The 18,959-nt window shown below is 44.3% G+C and overlaps 1 protein-coding gene across 8 annotated transcripts in view; it reads left to right on the forward strand.

Moving 5' to 3' along the window:
• Window positions 1-18,959, forward strand: part of ITPR1 (inositol 1,4,5-trisphosphate receptor type 1) — a 177,986-nt gene that overhangs the window by 77,242 nt on the left and 81,785 nt on the right. For all 8 annotated transcript variants that reach the window (XM_075762494.1, XM_075762499.1, XM_075762495.1 and 5 more), the window contains 14 exons: window positions 936-994; window positions 2,235-2,396; window positions 2,499-2,669; window positions 3,663-3,728; window positions 4,641-4,778; window positions 6,342-6,467; window positions 6,843-7,043; window positions 8,545-8,796; window positions 9,344-9,469; window positions 10,207-10,335; window positions 14,143-14,263; window positions 14,889-15,073; window positions 16,394-16,542; window positions 17,493-17,604. In XM_075762494.1, coding sequence (XP_075618609.1) covers window positions 936-994; window positions 2,235-2,396; window positions 2,499-2,669; window positions 3,663-3,728; window positions 4,641-4,778; window positions 6,342-6,467; window positions 6,843-7,043; window positions 8,545-8,796; window positions 9,344-9,469; window positions 10,207-10,335; window positions 14,143-14,263; window positions 14,889-15,073; window positions 16,394-16,542; window positions 17,493-17,604 — 1,997 coding nt within the window. The remainder of the gene's footprint in view (window positions 1-935; window positions 995-2,234; window positions 2,397-2,498; window positions 2,670-3,662; window positions 3,729-4,640; window positions 4,779-6,341; window positions 6,468-6,842; window positions 7,044-8,544; window positions 8,797-9,343; window positions 9,470-10,206; window positions 10,336-14,142; window positions 14,264-14,888; window positions 15,074-16,393; window positions 16,543-17,492; window positions 17,605-18,959) is intronic.

The raw sequence follows: 18,959 nt of genomic DNA on the forward strand, positions 1-18,959 counted from the left end.
GGGCTGGGTAGATGGGGTGTTGTCAATCCCTGTATTGCTTTCCAGGGGATGAAGCATCCCGTAGTTAGGACCTGTGCTGCGTAGGAATAACTGGACTTCAAAAGTGCAGCTTATTAGACATCATACAGTTTTTCTTCCTCAATTTGGAGACTGTATCTCTAGATGCAGAGGAGAAAGATAAGGAAAATGTGGTTTAGATGTGAAGTCTTCAGAGGGAGCAGACTGTTCCTTTTGATCTCACTTCAAAGGAGATGTGTTTACTTTTTTTCCTTGGGCTGCCCGGGCCTTTGAAACTGGGCTGGTGGGGAGAGCGGGAGCTCTTTCCTCAAGCTGAACTTTGGAAGAGAGGGGGTAAATGTTTTTGGCAAAAATGTAAAATCCCCATGCTCTTTTTCCGTTCCCCTTTGCAAACGCTTGTCAAAGTTGGAGAGCTCCACGTCTGTTTTACCATTTTTATTTTTGAATTTCAGAATATTAGTCATTGCCCATGTGATAATCTATACCTTATACTGAAAAATGCAAAGAGCTTTTTGTCTATTGAGCCACAGGGACATTGCTGTCATTGCTGAATTTTCTGCTTTAGAACTTCTCAAAGCTGAAGGTTGGTGTTTCTGGCGGCTGGCCCCTCTGAATGACACCAGGTCCCATCAGTGTCCTGGAATGATACTGGTGCAATCTAAAAATAGGCAAGAAAGGAATAAGCTTGGATGTTGCTGAGGTGGTTATGCAGTTTAATTTGTGTGCTGAGAACAAGTTAATTTATTGTCCTATGCTGTCTTAGTAGGCTGCTTCAGTCATCTCTCAGCATTCCTTTCAGCTTGTTATGACCCTTTGCTTACACCTACATCATCACTTGACTTTTAAAATGTTTTTAGGCTGCAGAAACGTCTCTGGTGCAACTCTGACATAACGTATTTGTCTTGGTATTTTCTCAGGAGCCCTAGACTTTGAACATATTGAAGAACAAGCTGAGGGGATCTTTGGTGGAAGGAAAGTATCTGTTCACTACTGCTAATCAAGGGGTAGCTCAGCAGTTCCCAGGCTGCAGCCCTCAGGGCTCCCGAGGAGTGGGGATTGCAGCTGGAAGGCAGGTGGTAACTGGGAAAAGGTTGGAAACAGCTGCCACGGTTACCTAGGCTTCATCTTCCTGAAATGCCTGGGATACAGCTCAACGTAGTGTCCGTTTGGATTAAAAGCCACAGATAAGGCATAGGGATCCTTCTTCAGACAGAAGGATCTTCATGGGAGGGTTTCGTTTGTGTGGGTGAAAGCCAAGTTGGAGGATCAGCGCATCTAAACTAAATACTGCAGTAAAATCTTAGGCGGGAAAGCTTTTGTAGGCAAGGACTGGGTCTTATGCTGAGATAGATATTTGTTTAGCCATGAGTCTTTTGGATAATGCAGCATTAAACTGCACATGCATGACAGAACAAAACGAGCTGTACCTTCCATACCTGCCTGCCTTCCGGAGCGGCTTGTATCCTTTCTTAAATCACAGGATGGCAAGTCAATGACAGACTCCAAGTGCTCGAGCTTATCCTGATGCTCCATCCACTATCTGTTGGAGCACCGTGAAGCCATCTATTCCAACCCTCCTTAAGCTGCTCAGAGCTGGAGTTGTGTTCTGTAAACCTCAGATAACTGATTTCTTAAATGGGGACAGAAGGGAACAGAGAGATTCCCTGACAGAATTAATAACCAGAATTTTTACTGTAACTGTGCAGACTCAGTTGGAAGCAGAATGGAGGAAAGATTCAGGGGGCACTGATAGGAAAAAGAAAATGCAACATGAGATTCTTATGCTCAGAAAAGAGGTGCAGAGGGAAGAGGAGGATTGTAAGTGCTTGACATAATTAGCATTGCAACCTGGGCACTGAGGTGGGGTTGTATTTCGTAAATAGTGAGAAAGGTTAGTACCAGGAATGGGCAAGAAGTATTTGAGCAATAGGGTGAGACTGACATAGGGACAAATATTTTGGCATAGTTTGACCCCAAAAAAATGTAAGTTGGATAATGTAAGCTGAGTGAACTGTGATTAATGAGAATCTGGAATAGCCTCCTTGTTAAGCAGTACACCAACACACCCTGTGTGTCTTAAGATAGCGCTTAATTTGATAAACTTCTCCCTTAAAAGTAAGAAAAAAGGTTTTCTGCCACCACTGACTGGACTTAAGAACCTGCTGGGACATTCAGTCTAATACACTAGTTAACTCCGACACTCTGTTTTCAGTGAGGAGAATACACCACTGGATTTGGACGATCATGGTGGCAGAACATTTCTCAGAGTTTTGTTGCATTTAACAATGCATGATTATCCTCCTCTGGTGTCTGGAGCACTTCAGCTACTTTTCCGGCACTTTAGTCAGAGACAAGAAGTCCTTCAAGCTTTTAAGCAGGTATGTGTGTGTGTGTGTAAAGAGCATAATTCCTCATCTGAATGTATATATTGCAGCTAAAAACAATCCTTTTGTGCAACTAATGGATTGCATTCATGTAAGGTTCAACTGCTTGTTACCAGCCAAGATGTTGACAACTACAAGCAGATAAAACAAGATTTGGATCAGCTGAGGTCTATCGTGGAAAAATCAGAGCTTTGGGTGTACAAAGGCCAGGGCCCTGATGAGACTATGGATGGAGTGCAAGGCGAAAATGAACACAAGAAAAAAGAGGTAATTGGGTTCTGTTTGCACAAATTGATGCATTAATATTTTATGAAAATGTAACTGTTTCCTGAACTGTGGCTAAAAAAACCCCAGACATGTTTCTGGCACACTGCATAGCCCGGTGAGGCTATCTGAATTGCTTTTGGACTAAGGCAAGAGTAAGAGGAGAACCTGAGCTAGTTGATGCCAGTTAGTGTCAGGTGGAATCTGCTCAGGATTAGCAGCCACTGAAGTGTCATCTTTGGGCTCTAACAGAGCAGTTGGTTTGAGTGTGTCCTGGCTCCCGAGTTGTGTCCTTTCACCACTCACAGATGGCATGGGGTTTCTGTGGTCAAAAGTACCTTAAATAATACAAGGGCAGAGCTGCGGACTGTTCAGGTGATCCATTTTGAATCATGGCACGATGATTAAATGGCAGAAGAGAACAGTGCTTCAGAAACCTGGCAAATGTTGGTGCTTTATCTGTACCTGCTAATACCGGGCTTTCTTGGCATGCACATCTGGCTTAGAACTAATTAAACACCTTTTGCCTCTGTATAATTTGCAATCAAATAGAAAAGACTGTGTGAGGAAACTCAAGAAATAGCCCCTGGGTTATGAACATTGATTGTTGGAAGTAAATGTAACTTGTCGCTTTCCTTGTGCGTAGTACTGTGAGGCATCTCTCAATATCTATCCAATGACAGTTTAATAGTAGTAGAGAGGGAGAGAAAGAAAGAAGCTTTTTTTTTGGGGGGAGACTTGGTTACAGACAGAATGTGATAAGGAAAGGACAGGAGGTTGCTGCCTCTAAAATCATCCCACTCTCACCTTATTTCATGCTATAGAGGTCAATGTGACTAGTCAGGATAATTATATGTATTTTTCTGAGACTGTCAGAAAATTGAAGGATGACACTCCTTTCCAGGAAGAGAGCGGGCACTATCCTAGAATGGTAATTTTAGCCTTCACGAAGACAATGCAATAAGCTACTAATAAATTGTCTGATTTTATCCACAGGAAGGTCACAGCAAGTCCCAAAAGCCTGAAAGTACTAGCAGCTACAACTACCGTGTAGTAAAAGAGGTAAAACTTCACTTCTTGATAGTTAAATGGAAGTGTAAATGAGTAACACAGCTCTGGAGAGCTGCAGGGGGAGACACCCAGGAAAGTCTGAGTCACTCTTCCATTGTGGAAACTATTTGCTGAGTAATAACATATCCCAACTTGAATGAGAAGCCAGGAATATAATAAGCATAATGTGTATTCTTTCCTTAAGAATGGATTAGTGAGAAACACGACGTTTTGCTGCTGTTTCAATGGTAACACAATATTTTTATTGTTCAAAGCTATGAAGGAGGTAAGCAAGTGGAGAAGCTATTTAATTTGCTCTGTCCAAGTAGTTTGCACTCAAAAGCACCATGCTATTAAAGTTTAATTTCAAAATACCAGACAAAGAGCAGGCGTTGGCACTGGTGTGCTGTTAGCTGTGGGGCTTTCCGTGGCACCGTGCTGCGGAGCCCGATGCCAGGTTCACTTGACACGGCTGAACTCCGCAGGACCAGCCCTAGTCAGAGATGCGATGGACGGTGCCCAGGCTAATAAGCCACCAGATGTGACGACAACGTTGTGGCCACACTGCGTCCCTTGCCTGTGGCACGTGGCACGAGGCTGTGCTGGCTGCTGTGTCCCCGGAGGGGTGGTGGCTGCTGCTCGACGGGCAGAAGGCAGTGTTGGTGTGCGCCTTCTGCCCTCACGTTTCCCCGAGGTTCTTGGTTCAAGTTTGGTCCTTTTGCACCTCTGTTGTTGTTGCAGGAGCAACCACGCCTTAGCCTGGTCTTAGCTCCTCACCTCAAGACCCCAAAACCTGATTTTGCTGCCTAGAGCTGCTCTGGTCCATGCAGATGCATTTTTCAGTGATGCTGCTCTCTGGGAGCCACCTGGTATGTTCTGAAATAAAATCCAGAATTTCAGCTCTAAAGCAAGTGTCTCCTCCAGATCCTGCTGCGGCTGAGCAAGCTCTGTGTTCAGGAAGGCATCTCGGTCAGGAAAAGCCGTAAGCAGCAGCAGCGACTTCTGAGGAACATGGGAGCTCACGCCGTTGTGCTGGAGCTGCTGCAGATCCCTTATGAAAAGGTTGGGTTTCTATACGGCTGTCGCCTTGCTTCGTGTCATTTTGATGGGCTTTTAATACCTCCTTTGAATCTTCCTGAACTTCTACCTTTATATTGGATTCAAAGAGGCTATTTTATATAGCCTCGTAGTCTATGCAATATCCACGCTTCAAAAATAATTGTGAGCTTATATCAGCTTTGTTTAAAGTCTTTGAATATACAGTGTTCTGCACTATTTCCTGAAGAAGTATTTGTCCATCGTAGCTCAGAGTAAGACCAAGGCTCAACTCTCAGCTTCTCATGGGAGATGTGTGCTGCCTTGAAGTTAAGCTGTGCTGGTGGAAGCAAGACCCTTGCGATTGCTGCGAGGTAGCTGTATGACAGCCACCCCGGGAACGCAAAGGGAAACGAGGGTGCCTTGTTCCCCGGGGGATTTATCGGCAGGTCTGCCCAGTGACTAGACGCAGACCCTCCCAGTTGTAGGGTCCCAAACCCCTCCTTAGAAATGAATAAATATCAACTGGCTATCCAGGTGAGGTCTGCTGTTCATAATTACCCGTATCAGAGTGCGGTGGAATGTCAGCGGTACAGTTTGAAGCCCACTTTGCGTTGCTGTACGGTTTGAGCTTGCACAGCACCGCGTTGTGCTGATGAAGCACACCCCAAGTTCGTTGTGTTGGCTGCCCATTAGTCACAGGTGACAGGTACTTATCACTGCATAGGTGGGGAGCTCTTCACGTTTTCCCAGACACTCTGCTGTCCTCTGTTCCAAACTCTACAGATTTCTGAGAACCAGTAATTCCAGACAGAGATTTGATTAATAATAAGTGAAGTGTCATGCTGTCTTACTTCATATTTTGCTAACAAATCAGCAGCGAAACCACCCTCCGACACCTCTTGTCACCTTTCTGTCCCATGCATACGAAAACATACTGGACAGGCAGTGGTGGAAGGTGTTTCACCCTTGGAGATGTATGTGAAACTCCTTAAAAATAAAAGCAGACGCTAGTTTTCCAAACTGCATTTTATACCATCAGTGGCTGGTAATCCACACTGATGTCAGAGGAAAGGCACCGATTCCTGAACTGTACTTGGAAGCATGCAAGTAGTGTGCGGATTCCAGTAAATATAAATTGGGCTTAACTGTTGCAGTAATAACTTTCCGTCTTTTCTTTGCCATGAAGTACCCATCTGTCGCTGCTGAAATGCATTTCAATGGAACATGGCAATTTTCCTCTGTAGCCCCAAGGTGATGATGTGTGGTTTGGCCAATGTGCTGGTGTGTTCAGAAGTGTAAAAGTGACTAAAGCACGTTGCTGGCAGGCTTGGCCATGGAGTATGCAATTTTAGAGAAAAAACTACTGTAATTTCTATTATGGTCTTTATTTTTGATGATCTTTAAAACTGCGAAGCAGGCCAAACTCATCCCTAATGTCTATGAACTGGGTGGAGGTTTGTTTTTCTTTGGAGTGTGAGAGACGTGCCAGTTCCCTTGCAGAGCCGGAGCTGCGGCTCATCCAGTAGTCACCTGAAAGTGAACCTTCAGATTCTTTTTAACCCCATCTTATTTGTCATGCGATCACAGGCTGAAGACACAAGGATGCAGGAGATAATGAAGCTTGCACACGAGTTTTTACAGAACTTCTGTGCTGGGAACCAACAGAACCAGGCACTGCTGCACAAGCACATAAACCTGTTCCTTAACCCAGGGGTAAGAATAATCTCTTGCCATGATTTTTTTTTTTTTTCCCTAGCAAGAGAAGAGAATGGATTGTCTTTGGTGATTTGCCTCTGGGCCTGTTCTGATGCAAGACTGGTTAAGGGGTCACACTTTGTTTTCATTCTGAAGCCTCAAAAGTTGGCAAGGTCTGTTTGTTTAGGACCATTTCAGTGTAGAAAGTTCAAGAGGCTGAAGTGGACAGAAAAATAGGATTAGATACAAGCCGTTGTGTTGAAAGATTAGGTCCTCGGAAATGTTCTTTGAGTCCTGCGCCCTGCAGGAGTGTTGACTTTATCCTGACCTCTGCGTGGGTTTGGTGGTTTGTTTATTTTCTAATTTCTTTCTTTCTTTCATCCCCTCCGTTAGATTCTGGAAGCAGTAACAATGCAGCACATTTTCATGAACAACTTCCAGCTTTGCAGTGAGATTAATGAACGCGTTGTTCAACACTTTGTCCACTGTATCGAAACACACGGCAGAAATGTTCAGTACATAAAGTTCCTGCAGACAATTGTCAAGGCGGAAGGAAAATTCATTAAGAAATGCCAAGATATGGTAATGGCTGAGGTGAGAGCTGCAGAGATTTGCAAGGTCTGAGCAGAAGTTTTCACATACCATTTGGTGAAAATGACAAATTGATCCTCTCGCTTCTGGGGCTGCCAAGAAGCTGACAGTTAGCTCTCTCTCAATGCAAAAAGAGCATGCAGCTACCAGAAAGCACAGGCTTTTTTTTGTGACCCAAAGCTTTCTGAGCTCCTCACCTGTAGGCACAACGAGTAATCGGTTATTAACGATACTGACAAGTTACTTTCCAGGCTTCTACACAGCAGCATATAGGTGGGCTTATGAAGCAAGGGTGCCTTTCTCTAGCAAAATTGGCTAGAAGAGAAATAGTTTAGTTTCGAGATCAGTAATGCAGAAGGAAAATTTTACCATTAAAGTATTTTGATGAGAATTTCTTATCTTACCAAGACTTAGATATTCAGCTGCTTAAGTGCTGAAGGGAGAAAAATCTGAGGGCCTTCAGAAATTTAGGTGTGTAGGAAACTGGGGTGTCAGCATAGGAGAGAGGTAAGAGAAGGGTGAATAAATCCCGTTAAGTTGGATGTTGGACGTGATCTGTTTGACAGCCTATTTGCATGTTTGATGGGATTTTTATTGGCCTCTTCAGCAGGGGGAGCCCGAGGATCAGATTTGTCCAGCTCTGGCTTTTGTGTATCAATCTTACTAGATTGATCAAAGGTATTCCATATTTTGTTGTTCAGTTCAAAAATGATTTTGTGAGCTTCTCAACACGGAGTCGAGTTTGTGAGATGCTCAGCAACTGGCTTCCACAGGGGTCAGCAGCTGCTGGGAAAAGGGGGTTGCCTTGGGGGGTTGCCTTCTGCATCTTACCTAGGTGTTTACCCCCCTCCCTGCGGGAGGACAGCCTTGGATCCCTCCAGCTGCGTGCTCGGAAGCGCCCGGCCCAGAGCAGATCTCGGTTTGCTCCTTCTCCTTTCCTTTGTGGAGTTACGGGAGGTCTGAACTGCTCTGGAAATCTGGCCATCCGGGTCTCAGTGTGAAGCTGATAGAAATCTTCAGTGTGTGACTTAACGTGTCACTCGTTAGCCTTGGAAAATTGATGATGTTTGTTCAGAAGGGCGGAATCACTGAGCCTTGTAGTCCTCCCATCCGGCGTGCCCCTGGGGCGTTCCTCTGAACAAAACGGTATGTCTACAGCTAGCTGTATTAAAAAGTCAGCTGAGGCAATAGACGTGAAATAAAAAAGCACAATGGAAAGTCACAAGCTTCTTGGCACAACTTCTGTCTGAGCAGTCAGTTGGACTGACTTTGAAGTTCTTCAGCAGTTCAGAAGTGATAAATTCTTTAGGAGAAAATGTCATAGTGGAGCCCTCTGTCCCGTGAAGGGAGCAGGAGAGGAATGCCCAGCTGACTCGGTGGGCTGCACTCCTTTCGCTAATCGGTATTTGCACTGTTTAACGGTCAGCCCACAGATTAGGGGAGGATGCTGCGGGGAGATGCGCAGGCTTTGATCTGCTGATGGAATATTTCTCTTTCTCGGTAGCTGGTGAATGCGGGAGAAGATGTCCTAGTGTTTTACAACGACAGAGCCTCCTTCCAGACTTTGGTGCAAATGATGAGATCAGAGAGGGATCGGATGGATGAAAACAGCCCGCTGATGTACCACATCCACTTAGTAGAACTGCTTGCTGTCTGCACAGAAGGCAAAAATGTCTACACAGAAATAAAATGCAACTCCCTGCTTCCTTTGGATGACATTGTTAGGGTAGTAACCCATGAGGATTGCATTCCTGAGGTGAGGGCTGTTTGGAGCCGCTGGCCTACGTGTATTTGAAATGTGCTGGCTTTGGGTGAGAGGTTTGATGTTGCTGGGTCCGGCCTGGGAAAGATGGTGGTGCAGGTGGACAGTAAGCTGGGAGCTGGGAAACTGGCTTCCTTCCCTGGTTCTGCTATCCGCAACCCCAGTGAATCTGCATAGTGAAGTTAAATCCTTTTAGACTAGTTTCCTTGCCCTTGAAATGGGGATGTGATGCTGTACTCGCTTGTTTTATAGGGTTCTTGAGGCAGAGAGGTTTATGGAGTATGCTGCTAACCTTGAACAGATGGTCCTGCAGAACTGGAAATGATTATTATGCTGACGCTTTGTCTGCAGTAATCCTGGCATTTTTTATTGGATGAGGTTTTGCTATTCATGGCATTAAATTTCACCAGTGCTTAAATAAAAGGAAGAAGTAGAATCACAAATGATTTATGTAGCAGTTTATTGTGACTTTATATTCATTCATAATATCATTCAGGGTTTTATTTTTTTTAATGGTAATCTTTTTTTTCGCTGCTTTTAGGTCAAAATTGCATATATCAACTTCTTGAATCATTGCTACGTGGACACAGAAGTAGAAATGAAAGAGATTTACACCAGTAATCATATGTGGAAGCTATTTGAAAACTTCCTGGTTGACATCTGTCGGGTAATGATTTCTGTATCTAGGAACTGAATTAAAAAAGCTTAAATGAACCTATTTAGTATAGTGCAGTAAGAATAAGACATAACAATGCATCAAGGCAATAAGTACCCTGAATACCGTGTTCCTTCAAATTTATGTGCCGCCTTTTCCTTATGCCTGCAGATTTCATTAGTCGTATTCCATGGAAGACATTAATATTTTCCTTTCAAAAAGAAAAAAAAAAAAAACCCACCACAAAACCTCAGAAAATCCCCACACCCTGCTCTTTTGTCTAATGCCTTTTTCTGTTCTGCCACCTGGCTTGTTTATTCTGGCCAGGATAGCGAGCTCCTTCCTGAGCAATAGTCAACGATTTCTGGCAGGTCAGGACAAATTTTTTCCAAGCTTGGCGTTTCTTTGGCCATATGGCTTTTTGCCTGGGATTCCAAGTATTTCCCCATACGAAAGCATTACACCTCAGTCCTCCCTACCCTACTACTTTCTTTCCTCTAAGGCACTCTGTTTTTTTCCCTCCCTCCTAAACTCCTAAACATGCTATATGCCAACACATTATAAGGGTAACGGTGTTGGGCTTCTGCTTTTGTGTGTGCTGGAAATCCAGAGATCTAAGTGTCATAAATATCATTGTGGCAGGGAATTGCTGTGACTAGATCGATGGAAATCAAGAATTCCAGTCTGTAACACTTGATTAATCTGCCTTGGTTGAGCTGCTCCTGACCTAAGAATGAATTGTCTTGCAGGCTTGTAACAACACCAGCGACAGAAAGCATGCCGACTCCATATTGGAGAAGTACGTTACAGAGATAGTGATGAGTATAGTCACCACTTTCTTCAGTTCCCCGTTCTCTGATCAGAGCACTACTTTGCAGGTAGGAAAACGCAGAGAATTTCACAGACAAGTGAAAATGTGCTGCAAATGCAATTATCTTCCTTCCACTTTGGTTCTGTTTTACCAGTTAAAAAGAAACACGTGTTTGTAATGGGGGAGCAGATATGTATTCTTTGTGACCGGGATGGCTCTTTTGCTGCAGATGTGGAAAGATTTATAAATCAGAGTACAAATGTTTTTCTAGAGAGGCTGAAGAGTCACATTACTTCGTTAGTAAATTCAACTCTGGATGTACTACCACTGAGATCACACAGGTCTTTTGGAGAGAGTTTCTACATCGTTGTCGGGTTCTGGGTGAGAAAATCACACTGCAAGTAGGGAAAAGAAGGGGGTTTTTTATGTTTTGTATTGCAGTTGCATCTAAGGGCTCTGGTTGTCCTCTTTGGGGCCTTAGAGCAGGGTACAGCTGAATAAGATGATGTGGACAGGTGTAAGAGAGCAAAGAAGCAGTTTTGCTCAGTGATAATTTGGCATGCCGGCTGTCTAGCAGTGGTAAAGCAGTAGCACTGCAGCAAGGAGTTCTCCAGAGTGCCATGAAGGAGGAAGGTAAAGCTTTGGTGGCAGGCTTGCCAGACAGGAGGAGAGGGTGTTGCATAACAGAGGGGGCGAAGGTGATTGTTTAAAGCAAGCATGTTTTTATAAGAAGATTCTAATTTCCTTTAAAATCAAAAAAATTTCCAAAAGCTCTAGAGTGTTTCATTAAGCTGAGTAATTCAAAAGTTGGGGAAATGTGGAGGAGAACCTTGGAACACTTCTGATGTGCCAGAAGTTAGAGATTTCCACTGCAGAACAGAAGTGTCAGGACATTGCCCTAACATTTGTATTGCGGCACAAAGCTAACATCATTTGTGTATTCATAAATAACTTTTTGGGGAGGAGTGTGGGTGGAGTGGTCAGGTGCCTGGCAGGTCTGGCAGAAGGTTGAGTAGGGTAGTTGTTGAAACTTGATGCAACCTCATTGTGCCAAAGGCAGTTGTTCACCGTGCAAACTCCAGGTTTGTAGCTGAGTGCAACTGGCAGCAGGTTAGAAGGCATCTGGTTCCCAAAACTGGCCATAAGGGACATCTGGCAATTTGACGTGTCAGTCCCTCGTCAAAGAATTTACGCTAACCCTTTGGATCACAGTGTGCTGCCTGGGTGACTGCAGCACCGGGGAAGCGTACGTAAAACTGCTGCGTGGCTGTGCATCAGGTGAAGACCTTCTGCTCAATATCAGCAGCAATGTTGCTGCTTTTCCTTGACTGCCCGTATCTCGTGCTGACAGTCTGCCCTCCTTGAGTCAGGACGTGTGTTTGACCCGTGTCTGGATGACCAGTGGCCAGCCTGATCCACCAACTGCGTAGCATTCGGCACAGCCCTGCCTCTCCCTCCGTACTCAGACAAGGAGACGGTCACGCTGAAAGCGAGAGAGCTGCCTCTGAGATGGGCTCGGATGCTCTGAAACGGCCAAACTGCACATTGCCTGTGGGAGCACAGGGAGCTGCAAACTGCTGTGTTTGGGCTGAGCAGCTTTATTAGGGTTCTGTCTTATCTCACAGCTAAGTCTGAGCAGTCCAGCCGTTGATTTGCTCCTTATGTGACTTTAAAAATCGCAGCCGGTATTGTGGTATCAGCCTCCATGCTAGTTTGTCAAAACTTCATCAAAAGAAAATAAGAAATGGAGAGCAAGTTAGGCTTGTCCCCTGGGGCTCTACCCTTCTCTCTTCCCTGTCATGCCTTTAACTGTCATCTCTGAGTGTACAGCATGTGAATATACTTCCTTACCGTCATATTTTAGTGATCTGTTAATTTTATTTGTCAGCAGCTTTGCTTTAGTTTCTCAATCTCTCTCTCTGTCTAGCAGGATGAAGTAACTTGTTTCACCTTTCTCTTACCATCTCAGTTGATAGTTCTGCCTTATCTTAGATTCATCTTTCCTTTACACCTCTAAGGTAAAAGCTCTGTTTCTGTCCCCTTTTCTGCCTGTCAAGACTCTTGCCCGTAACTGAGGACTCTCCCATCGGAGGAGTACGGCCCGTTGGACCAGCTGGCTGTGCACATCCCTCCGGGTGGGATTTTCCCTGTGTCTGAGATGCTGCAGGGCATTCTGCGGCCGCTGCTCCCTGACCTGGTGCCGCTGTCTCCCTAGGCGAGCGACCGTTGCCACTCTCCTTTGCATCGCTGTTGGATTCAGTCGCTCCCCGTCCTTTCTGCTGCACCTTGTCATCTCGCTTCTTCCCGTGCGAGCCTCTTCTCGTCTCATGCTCTTTCGTGTTATGGCTTGTTAGACTTAAATTGTACCTCCTTTGAGTCAGGACCAGCCTTGCTTGCTCAAGGAACACCTTGTACATCTGTCATGCAGTTCAAATAATATAAATTTAGGAGAACGTAAATGTGTCTTTTTGAAGAGCAGCTGTCCAGAACTTTTCCTCATTAACAAGTACTACTTAGCCTGTTTGTCTCCCAAGGGTGCTGCTGCCCAAGGCTTTCCTTCGCAATTGTGGTTGGAGGCATGTGGAATATGGAGGAAATTTCTTATTTGATTTATTGACCTAGTTTAAGCAAATGAAGTGTCTTTGAAGCTTTTTAAGGCCAAAAATTCTTTAAACAGGAATACGTGGATGGCTGAAATCCAAAACTGCAGGTATTTTCAGAGCCTTGGACAATACTACTGTCTGCCATGTTTTTGGTGTTTGGCTTATTTCTAGAAGGGGTAACAGGTATTTGCCTCTTAGTAATTTTTGGTTCTTGAATTTTGATTCTCCTCTTACACATTTCATAATGGTATTATTTGATTAATTGATCTAACAGATTTAATTATCTAAACGATTTGGCTTTTTCATCTAACTCCACTTTTTTCTTACAAACAGGCATTAATCTTGACCAGAATAAAAGAGGTATTTTTTTTCACTGGTTCCTAAGTCTTGTGGGCTTTGCACTGTGGTGTAGTTACTTAGCTGATAGAAACATTACATGGCTAGTCGGCACAGGGACACGGGGTATTCCCTTTCAGTGTAGGTTCATTTGGAATATTTAAAATACTCTTTCCTCTACAGGTAAAATAAATGAATTATTCTAAGTAATTACTGTACAAAACCAAACGGAGTTTTGGTCAGTACTGTTGGGATGTTGCAAAGAGGAAAGAGCAGAGCTCGCGTGTGCGTGTCTGGAGTTCCTCACCTATCTTAGGTGGAAGATCCCCTTGCAAAATACAGGGCTAAAAACCACACCTTAATTTCGGCTGATCTGTAGCAGCTGCAGCATTTACCACTAACTGCTACCTGTGTTGGAAGTAACAAACACACAGCTGGTTTCTTCAGTAAATCAGATACCAGCTAATAATACTTGAAATGATGAGTTTTCAACTCTGGAGCTGTGCTGTCGTTTAGGCAACAGCGCAGTCCCATCTACCTGCGGACTATTGAGTCAGCTACTGGTCAAGGCTAAAGGAAGAATCTCTGTATGCCAGGTTTGCTGATAGCTCTGATTAAACAGATGAAGATGACTGCTTATTTCCTTTGCTTAGTCAGGCTTCAATTACTCGAGGCTTTGTGCTTTAGAAGCTATCTATTTAATATTTCCCTTCCAGCCTTCGTTCCCACCCTTTCCATTCAGTTGCTGATTGTGTAGTAGATACGCTGTCTACAACGTGAAGTTGCTTAACAAGTGGATGCAGACCAGTTAGAAATGACTGGTGTGCAGAGAGTCATGGCTGAAGCCGGTAACCGGTACTACCTCAGGGTGATGCTGATACATCTCAGTGTGGCCTGATGAGTTTGATTTTCTTTTCTTTAACCTTGTGTTCTAGACTCGCCAACCTGTGTTCGTGCAGTTGCTGCAAGGCGTGTTCAGAGTGTACCATTGCAACTGGTTAATGCCAAGCCAAAAGGCGTCGGTGGAAAGCTGCATTCGGGTCCTCTCAGATGTAGGTAAGAAATGGATGTAACCAGAACTAACTGCTGCAAACATGGTCATCCAGTGTCTGCTGCTTACGTGTCATCCTTCCAAAAAGAAACTGCAGTTTTCTTTCCGCAGGTGCCACTTGCAGAGAACTCGGAGCCAAGGCATAGTACAAAGTTATGTTGCTCTGTTGAGCAATAGGTGGTGTCGCTGTAACCTGAAGTGCTTTCTCTGTTTAACCTCAAAACTCTGTAGTCCTCTTGATCTGCAGCAGGGCAATAGTTCTGCACCACGCCTCCCAGTAATTTGCTCTACTTCTAGCAGCAAGAAGAGTAATTTGTACTGGATATGAGGCCAAATTCTGTTGGACAGGTGTACGTGTGTGTTAGCATGAGAAGTTGGGAGTGTGCGTGTGAGAACAGATTCCTACTCCCACCCTTTGAAGACAGGAAAACAGCTCTGAGGTGTGCAAGCCTTTAAACATAATGCTACAGAGAGGTCTGACCCATTGCACGGGGACTGAGCGTTGCATTGCGTAAAGTGCACACGAAGGAGATTGTAGAAGGAATTGCAAGTAGAGCTTGTCTTGTTCTTGTGTTGGCTTTAATGCATGGGCCGAAGGAGTCAATTCTTACTAACTTTTGATTATTGCAGCAAAAAGCCGCGCAATTGCAATTCCTGTAGACTTGGACAGTCAGGTCAACAATCTCTTCCTGAAATCTCATAACATCGTACAGAAGACTGCAATGAACTGGCGAATGACGGCAAGGAATGCTGCCCGCAGAGATTCGGTGCTCGCTGCCTCCAGGGATTATCGAAACATAATTGAAAGATTACAGGTGACTACACAGCACCCCTTCCTCCTTTGATAAGCACCTACCTGCACGCCTACACAAAAGGTGGAATTTACTAAGCAGAAAGACATTTGGGAATGCGTTAACTAGTCAGAATATCACAAGGCAATTGAGGTAGCTGATGCTGAATATAATAATCCTGTAACACCGTAATACAGGACAGGTAATTGAACGTGCATGGCTAATGGGTAGTGAAGTGCTCGTCCTAGGAGATGTTGATATTTGAAGTTAGTGATACCTGAAGTATTCTTATTCCACCACTAGTAATATTTCTTTGATAAGACAGGACTTTCTCATCATCATAGCCTTCCGGACTCCTCCAGTGCTTTGCTGCTTGTACACCGAAACTCTCAGTACAAGGAAAGGTGCCACAGCCCTGCCTGGAAACCACTGCAGAGCTGGAAACACGTAGGCGTAGCGGTGCCTTGTGAACCAGTTGCAGCCACAGTCGTTCCCTGAAACAAAGTGTGTGCATTCCCATGCTGTTTTTCCGAAAAAGGCTATTTAAACATAATGCTTTGTGTTAGAAATAGGGATTGATGTGTTATAGCTGTATTCAGGTCTGTAGACAGTTCAGTAAGGCTTTTTATATCAAATGAAATTCATCATCTCGAATGATGCCTTTATCCTTTGAAGATTCATTCTCTGGCCAAAAGGTTTTTCTGGCAAACAGTACTAACTAACTTTACGTAAACTTGTATTACATAATATAAAACCACTGCCCAACCCATTCTCATTGAAATACCTTCTCCCTCTTTATCTATTCCTGTCTATTCGTCCGTTTCAATTTGATTAAACTTCCTCTCTGACTTCAGAGGTATCTCACTATTTTCTGCTTGTTTAAGAATTAGGATAAATGCAGTTTCATTTTAAGGTAGCTACAGCTTTCCAAACATCAATGAAAAGGGGAAGAATTATATCTTTTGCATAATTTTAAGAGTAAGATTTTTATTTTTTCCAGCTCATGTAAGCATAAATAACCTGATCGTTATCACAGAGTTTCAGTGCAACTCTGAATCTGCATTTTTCTCTTTTCCCTGTATGAACAAGAGCACTTACAAAGATGGAGAGGGTAGGGGAACTAAGTTATCTGCGGGACTGCTGGAAGTCGGGACTTTCCTTTGAAAGACAATTACTAAATGATAAAACTGAAAGTCTTACTTGACCGAACTCTGAGGTCTTTAATCTAGTTTATCCAGGCAGGACAGACCTAACTATCCTGTCCCTCTTTTGCAGTTTGTAAAATTAATTTACATTTATCAAGATTTTAAATAAACACTCAATGCATATACGATTATATTCTAGGACATAGTATCAGCTTTGGAGGATCGCCTACGCCCTCTTGTCCAGGCAGAGTTATCAGTACTGGTAGATGTGCTTCACAGGCCTGAACTGCTCTTCCCAGAGAACACAGACGCAAGGAGGAAATGTGAAAGCGGAGGGTTCATTTGCAAGTAAGGTGTCCTGCAGTCTGGCTCGTTGGGAGGGTTTTTGTTATGTTCTGCTCTTCCCCAATTCTCCCATGCCTGCTGGAGCGGTGCCCTCCTGCCCAGCTTTACGTAAAGCAGAGTGTTTCACGACATGGTAAATGCAACTTCTCCTTGGAGGGGAGGAAGCTTTTGGGAATGGGGATAGACTGCTTGGCGTAAAATGCTTAAAAATTCCTGGCTTTGCTGCAGGATAGAAGTGCCATAACCAGTAGTATAAACAAGTAAAAAATTACGAGCTAATCCCTGTTAATGTATCCCTGCCTTCAACCCTCGTAGTGTTTGCAAGGTGCTTGATCTTGTAGCACTCAGTGCTGGGTAAGTATGTCAGCATCAGTTGTTACCGTGCGCATCACCCGGTGCAGATGCTGCCCTGTTGTGGGGGGAAGGAAAAGGGAAGATTACGAGGTCATTTAGAGGGCAGTTCAGAGCAGAATCCAGCTTCTCAGATCACCTCCTGGAGGGGTGGATTTTATAGTGAGTTTATGGAAAGTAGCTACCAGAGCAACAAACAAATGCTGGGTGGGATGGATTGCGCTGTCCAGGACTCTCGGTATATTTTTTTAACAAAGTAGTATGTGGAATAGTTCTCTTTCTTACTGTTAAGTGTTTGCTCTGGAGGATCAGCAAGTCCTAAATCCCACTGCCCTTCCCCTGATTCCTCCTGCCTGTAGCCAGAGGGTTTTGTCTGGCTGTCCTCCTGCCGCGGGGATGCCGTTTCCTTCCCAGCTTCCCCAAACCCGTGGTACCTGGTTCAATGTCGCTCTTGAGAGAATGTTCCCAAGATGGTTGTATAATGGGATGATAATAAAACTCGCTTGCAGCTTAAACCAATTAAGTAAGATAGCCACGTATATCTTACCCCGTTTTTAAAATATTAGTACTAAAACAAGCTGTGATTGATTGGTTATTTTCAGGTTAATAAAGCATACTAAACAGCTGCTAGAGGAGAATGAGGAGAAACTATGTATTAAAGTATTACAGACGCTCAGGGAAATGATGACCAAAGATAGAGGCTATGGAGAAAAGGTAATGTAATTTACAGTTCATCATTCTGTGTTAAACACTGTCTTTATTATTCAGTAAAGGAAAATAAAATTCTCGCTCTTTCAAGCTGTGTTTTGTATGTGTAAGCATTTCTGTACTGGATCAGGAACAAAACGTTTTTAGTCAACTAATAACTTCAAATATAATTTGAAAGGTAAGCTTGTTTCTGTTGCTTTTCTACTTTAGACTTGCAAGTTTAAGTCTAATTCCTGTGGTTGCTGGCACTGTAAAAATATCTAATTTTGTTACCTTTTTATGAAGGATAAACCTCTTTATCTGCTTTCTGGGTCTAGGTGACTCTTCATCAGGTCACATAACCTTTTATAGTTTAATTTTAATTTATATACATCTGAGTCATCTTCTAAATTATAGATGAAAACTGTCTTTACATCCACCCTTCTTTTTTCTTCCCCCTTCCTACATACAACTTCTTTGAGAAAAACATTTTTCTGTAGGTACAGACCTAGTCTCTGTTTGCGTCAGAAAAGTGTCTATATGCATGTATGTTTGTCTATCTAGACATTCCTACGGTCAATCTCAAAATCCTAGTCTAATTATCTTGGGCATTTTTAAGCAACCTAGGTTATTACCGTGCCACACGGTCGGTGTACAAAGCAATATGCCCTTCCAGTGAACATGCTCCTGAGTAATTGAGAATTGCCAGTTGGGACTGGGGGAAGCAGCGGTGTGGAAGGACGCTTGCTGCAACTGGGAGTCCATGCCCAGGAGCAGATGGTGTCTCATATTCAATTCTCACTTGCAGCACGGTTTAAAGTGGTTGCATAGTGCTAGATTCACAGCACAAAAAGGCAAAAGCTTTAGAGGTCGGACAGTTTCATAATAGTCATAATTGTTTATAGCTGTAGCTATGGCTGCAGCCGCAAGGGAGGGAGATGCTCTGAAGGCAGCGGAACCTGTAGCATCGCTGGGCCAGCTGGGATGTCGCACGCCACCCCTGCTTTGGCTAGCCTGGCTGGCAACGAGGAGGGTGCAGGAACAGAACGTAGACAGTGCTGTCTTGCCAGTCCAGCAAGAGCGCACCAGAGCAAAGGGACCTGGAGGAGGGAGAGCAAACAGAGCGAGGTGGCTATGGGCACGTGGGTGTTCACGTGCGTGTGTGTGGGCTGTTACCGAGCACACCCAGCTGAGCACACAGCAGCGTGAGTTGAGCGGGAGGCTCCTAGGAAAATGCCCCAAGGGTAGGGATGGCCGGCGCTGTGCTCCCTGCCCCGTCAGGGAACGCTCTCCCACGTGCTGCTGCTACCTCTTAGATGTTGGGGGTCCGGCCCACCTCCCGGCCGCTGTGCTGCTTTGCTCTACACCTGCAGCCCTACCTA

This window comes from Balearica regulorum, chromosome 10, assembly GCF_011004875.1.
Source record: "Balearica regulorum gibbericeps isolate bBalReg1 chromosome 10, bBalReg1.pri, whole genome shotgun sequence".
NCBI classification, from domain to species: domain Eukaryota; kingdom Metazoa; phylum Chordata; class Aves; order Gruiformes; family Gruidae; genus Balearica; species Balearica regulorum.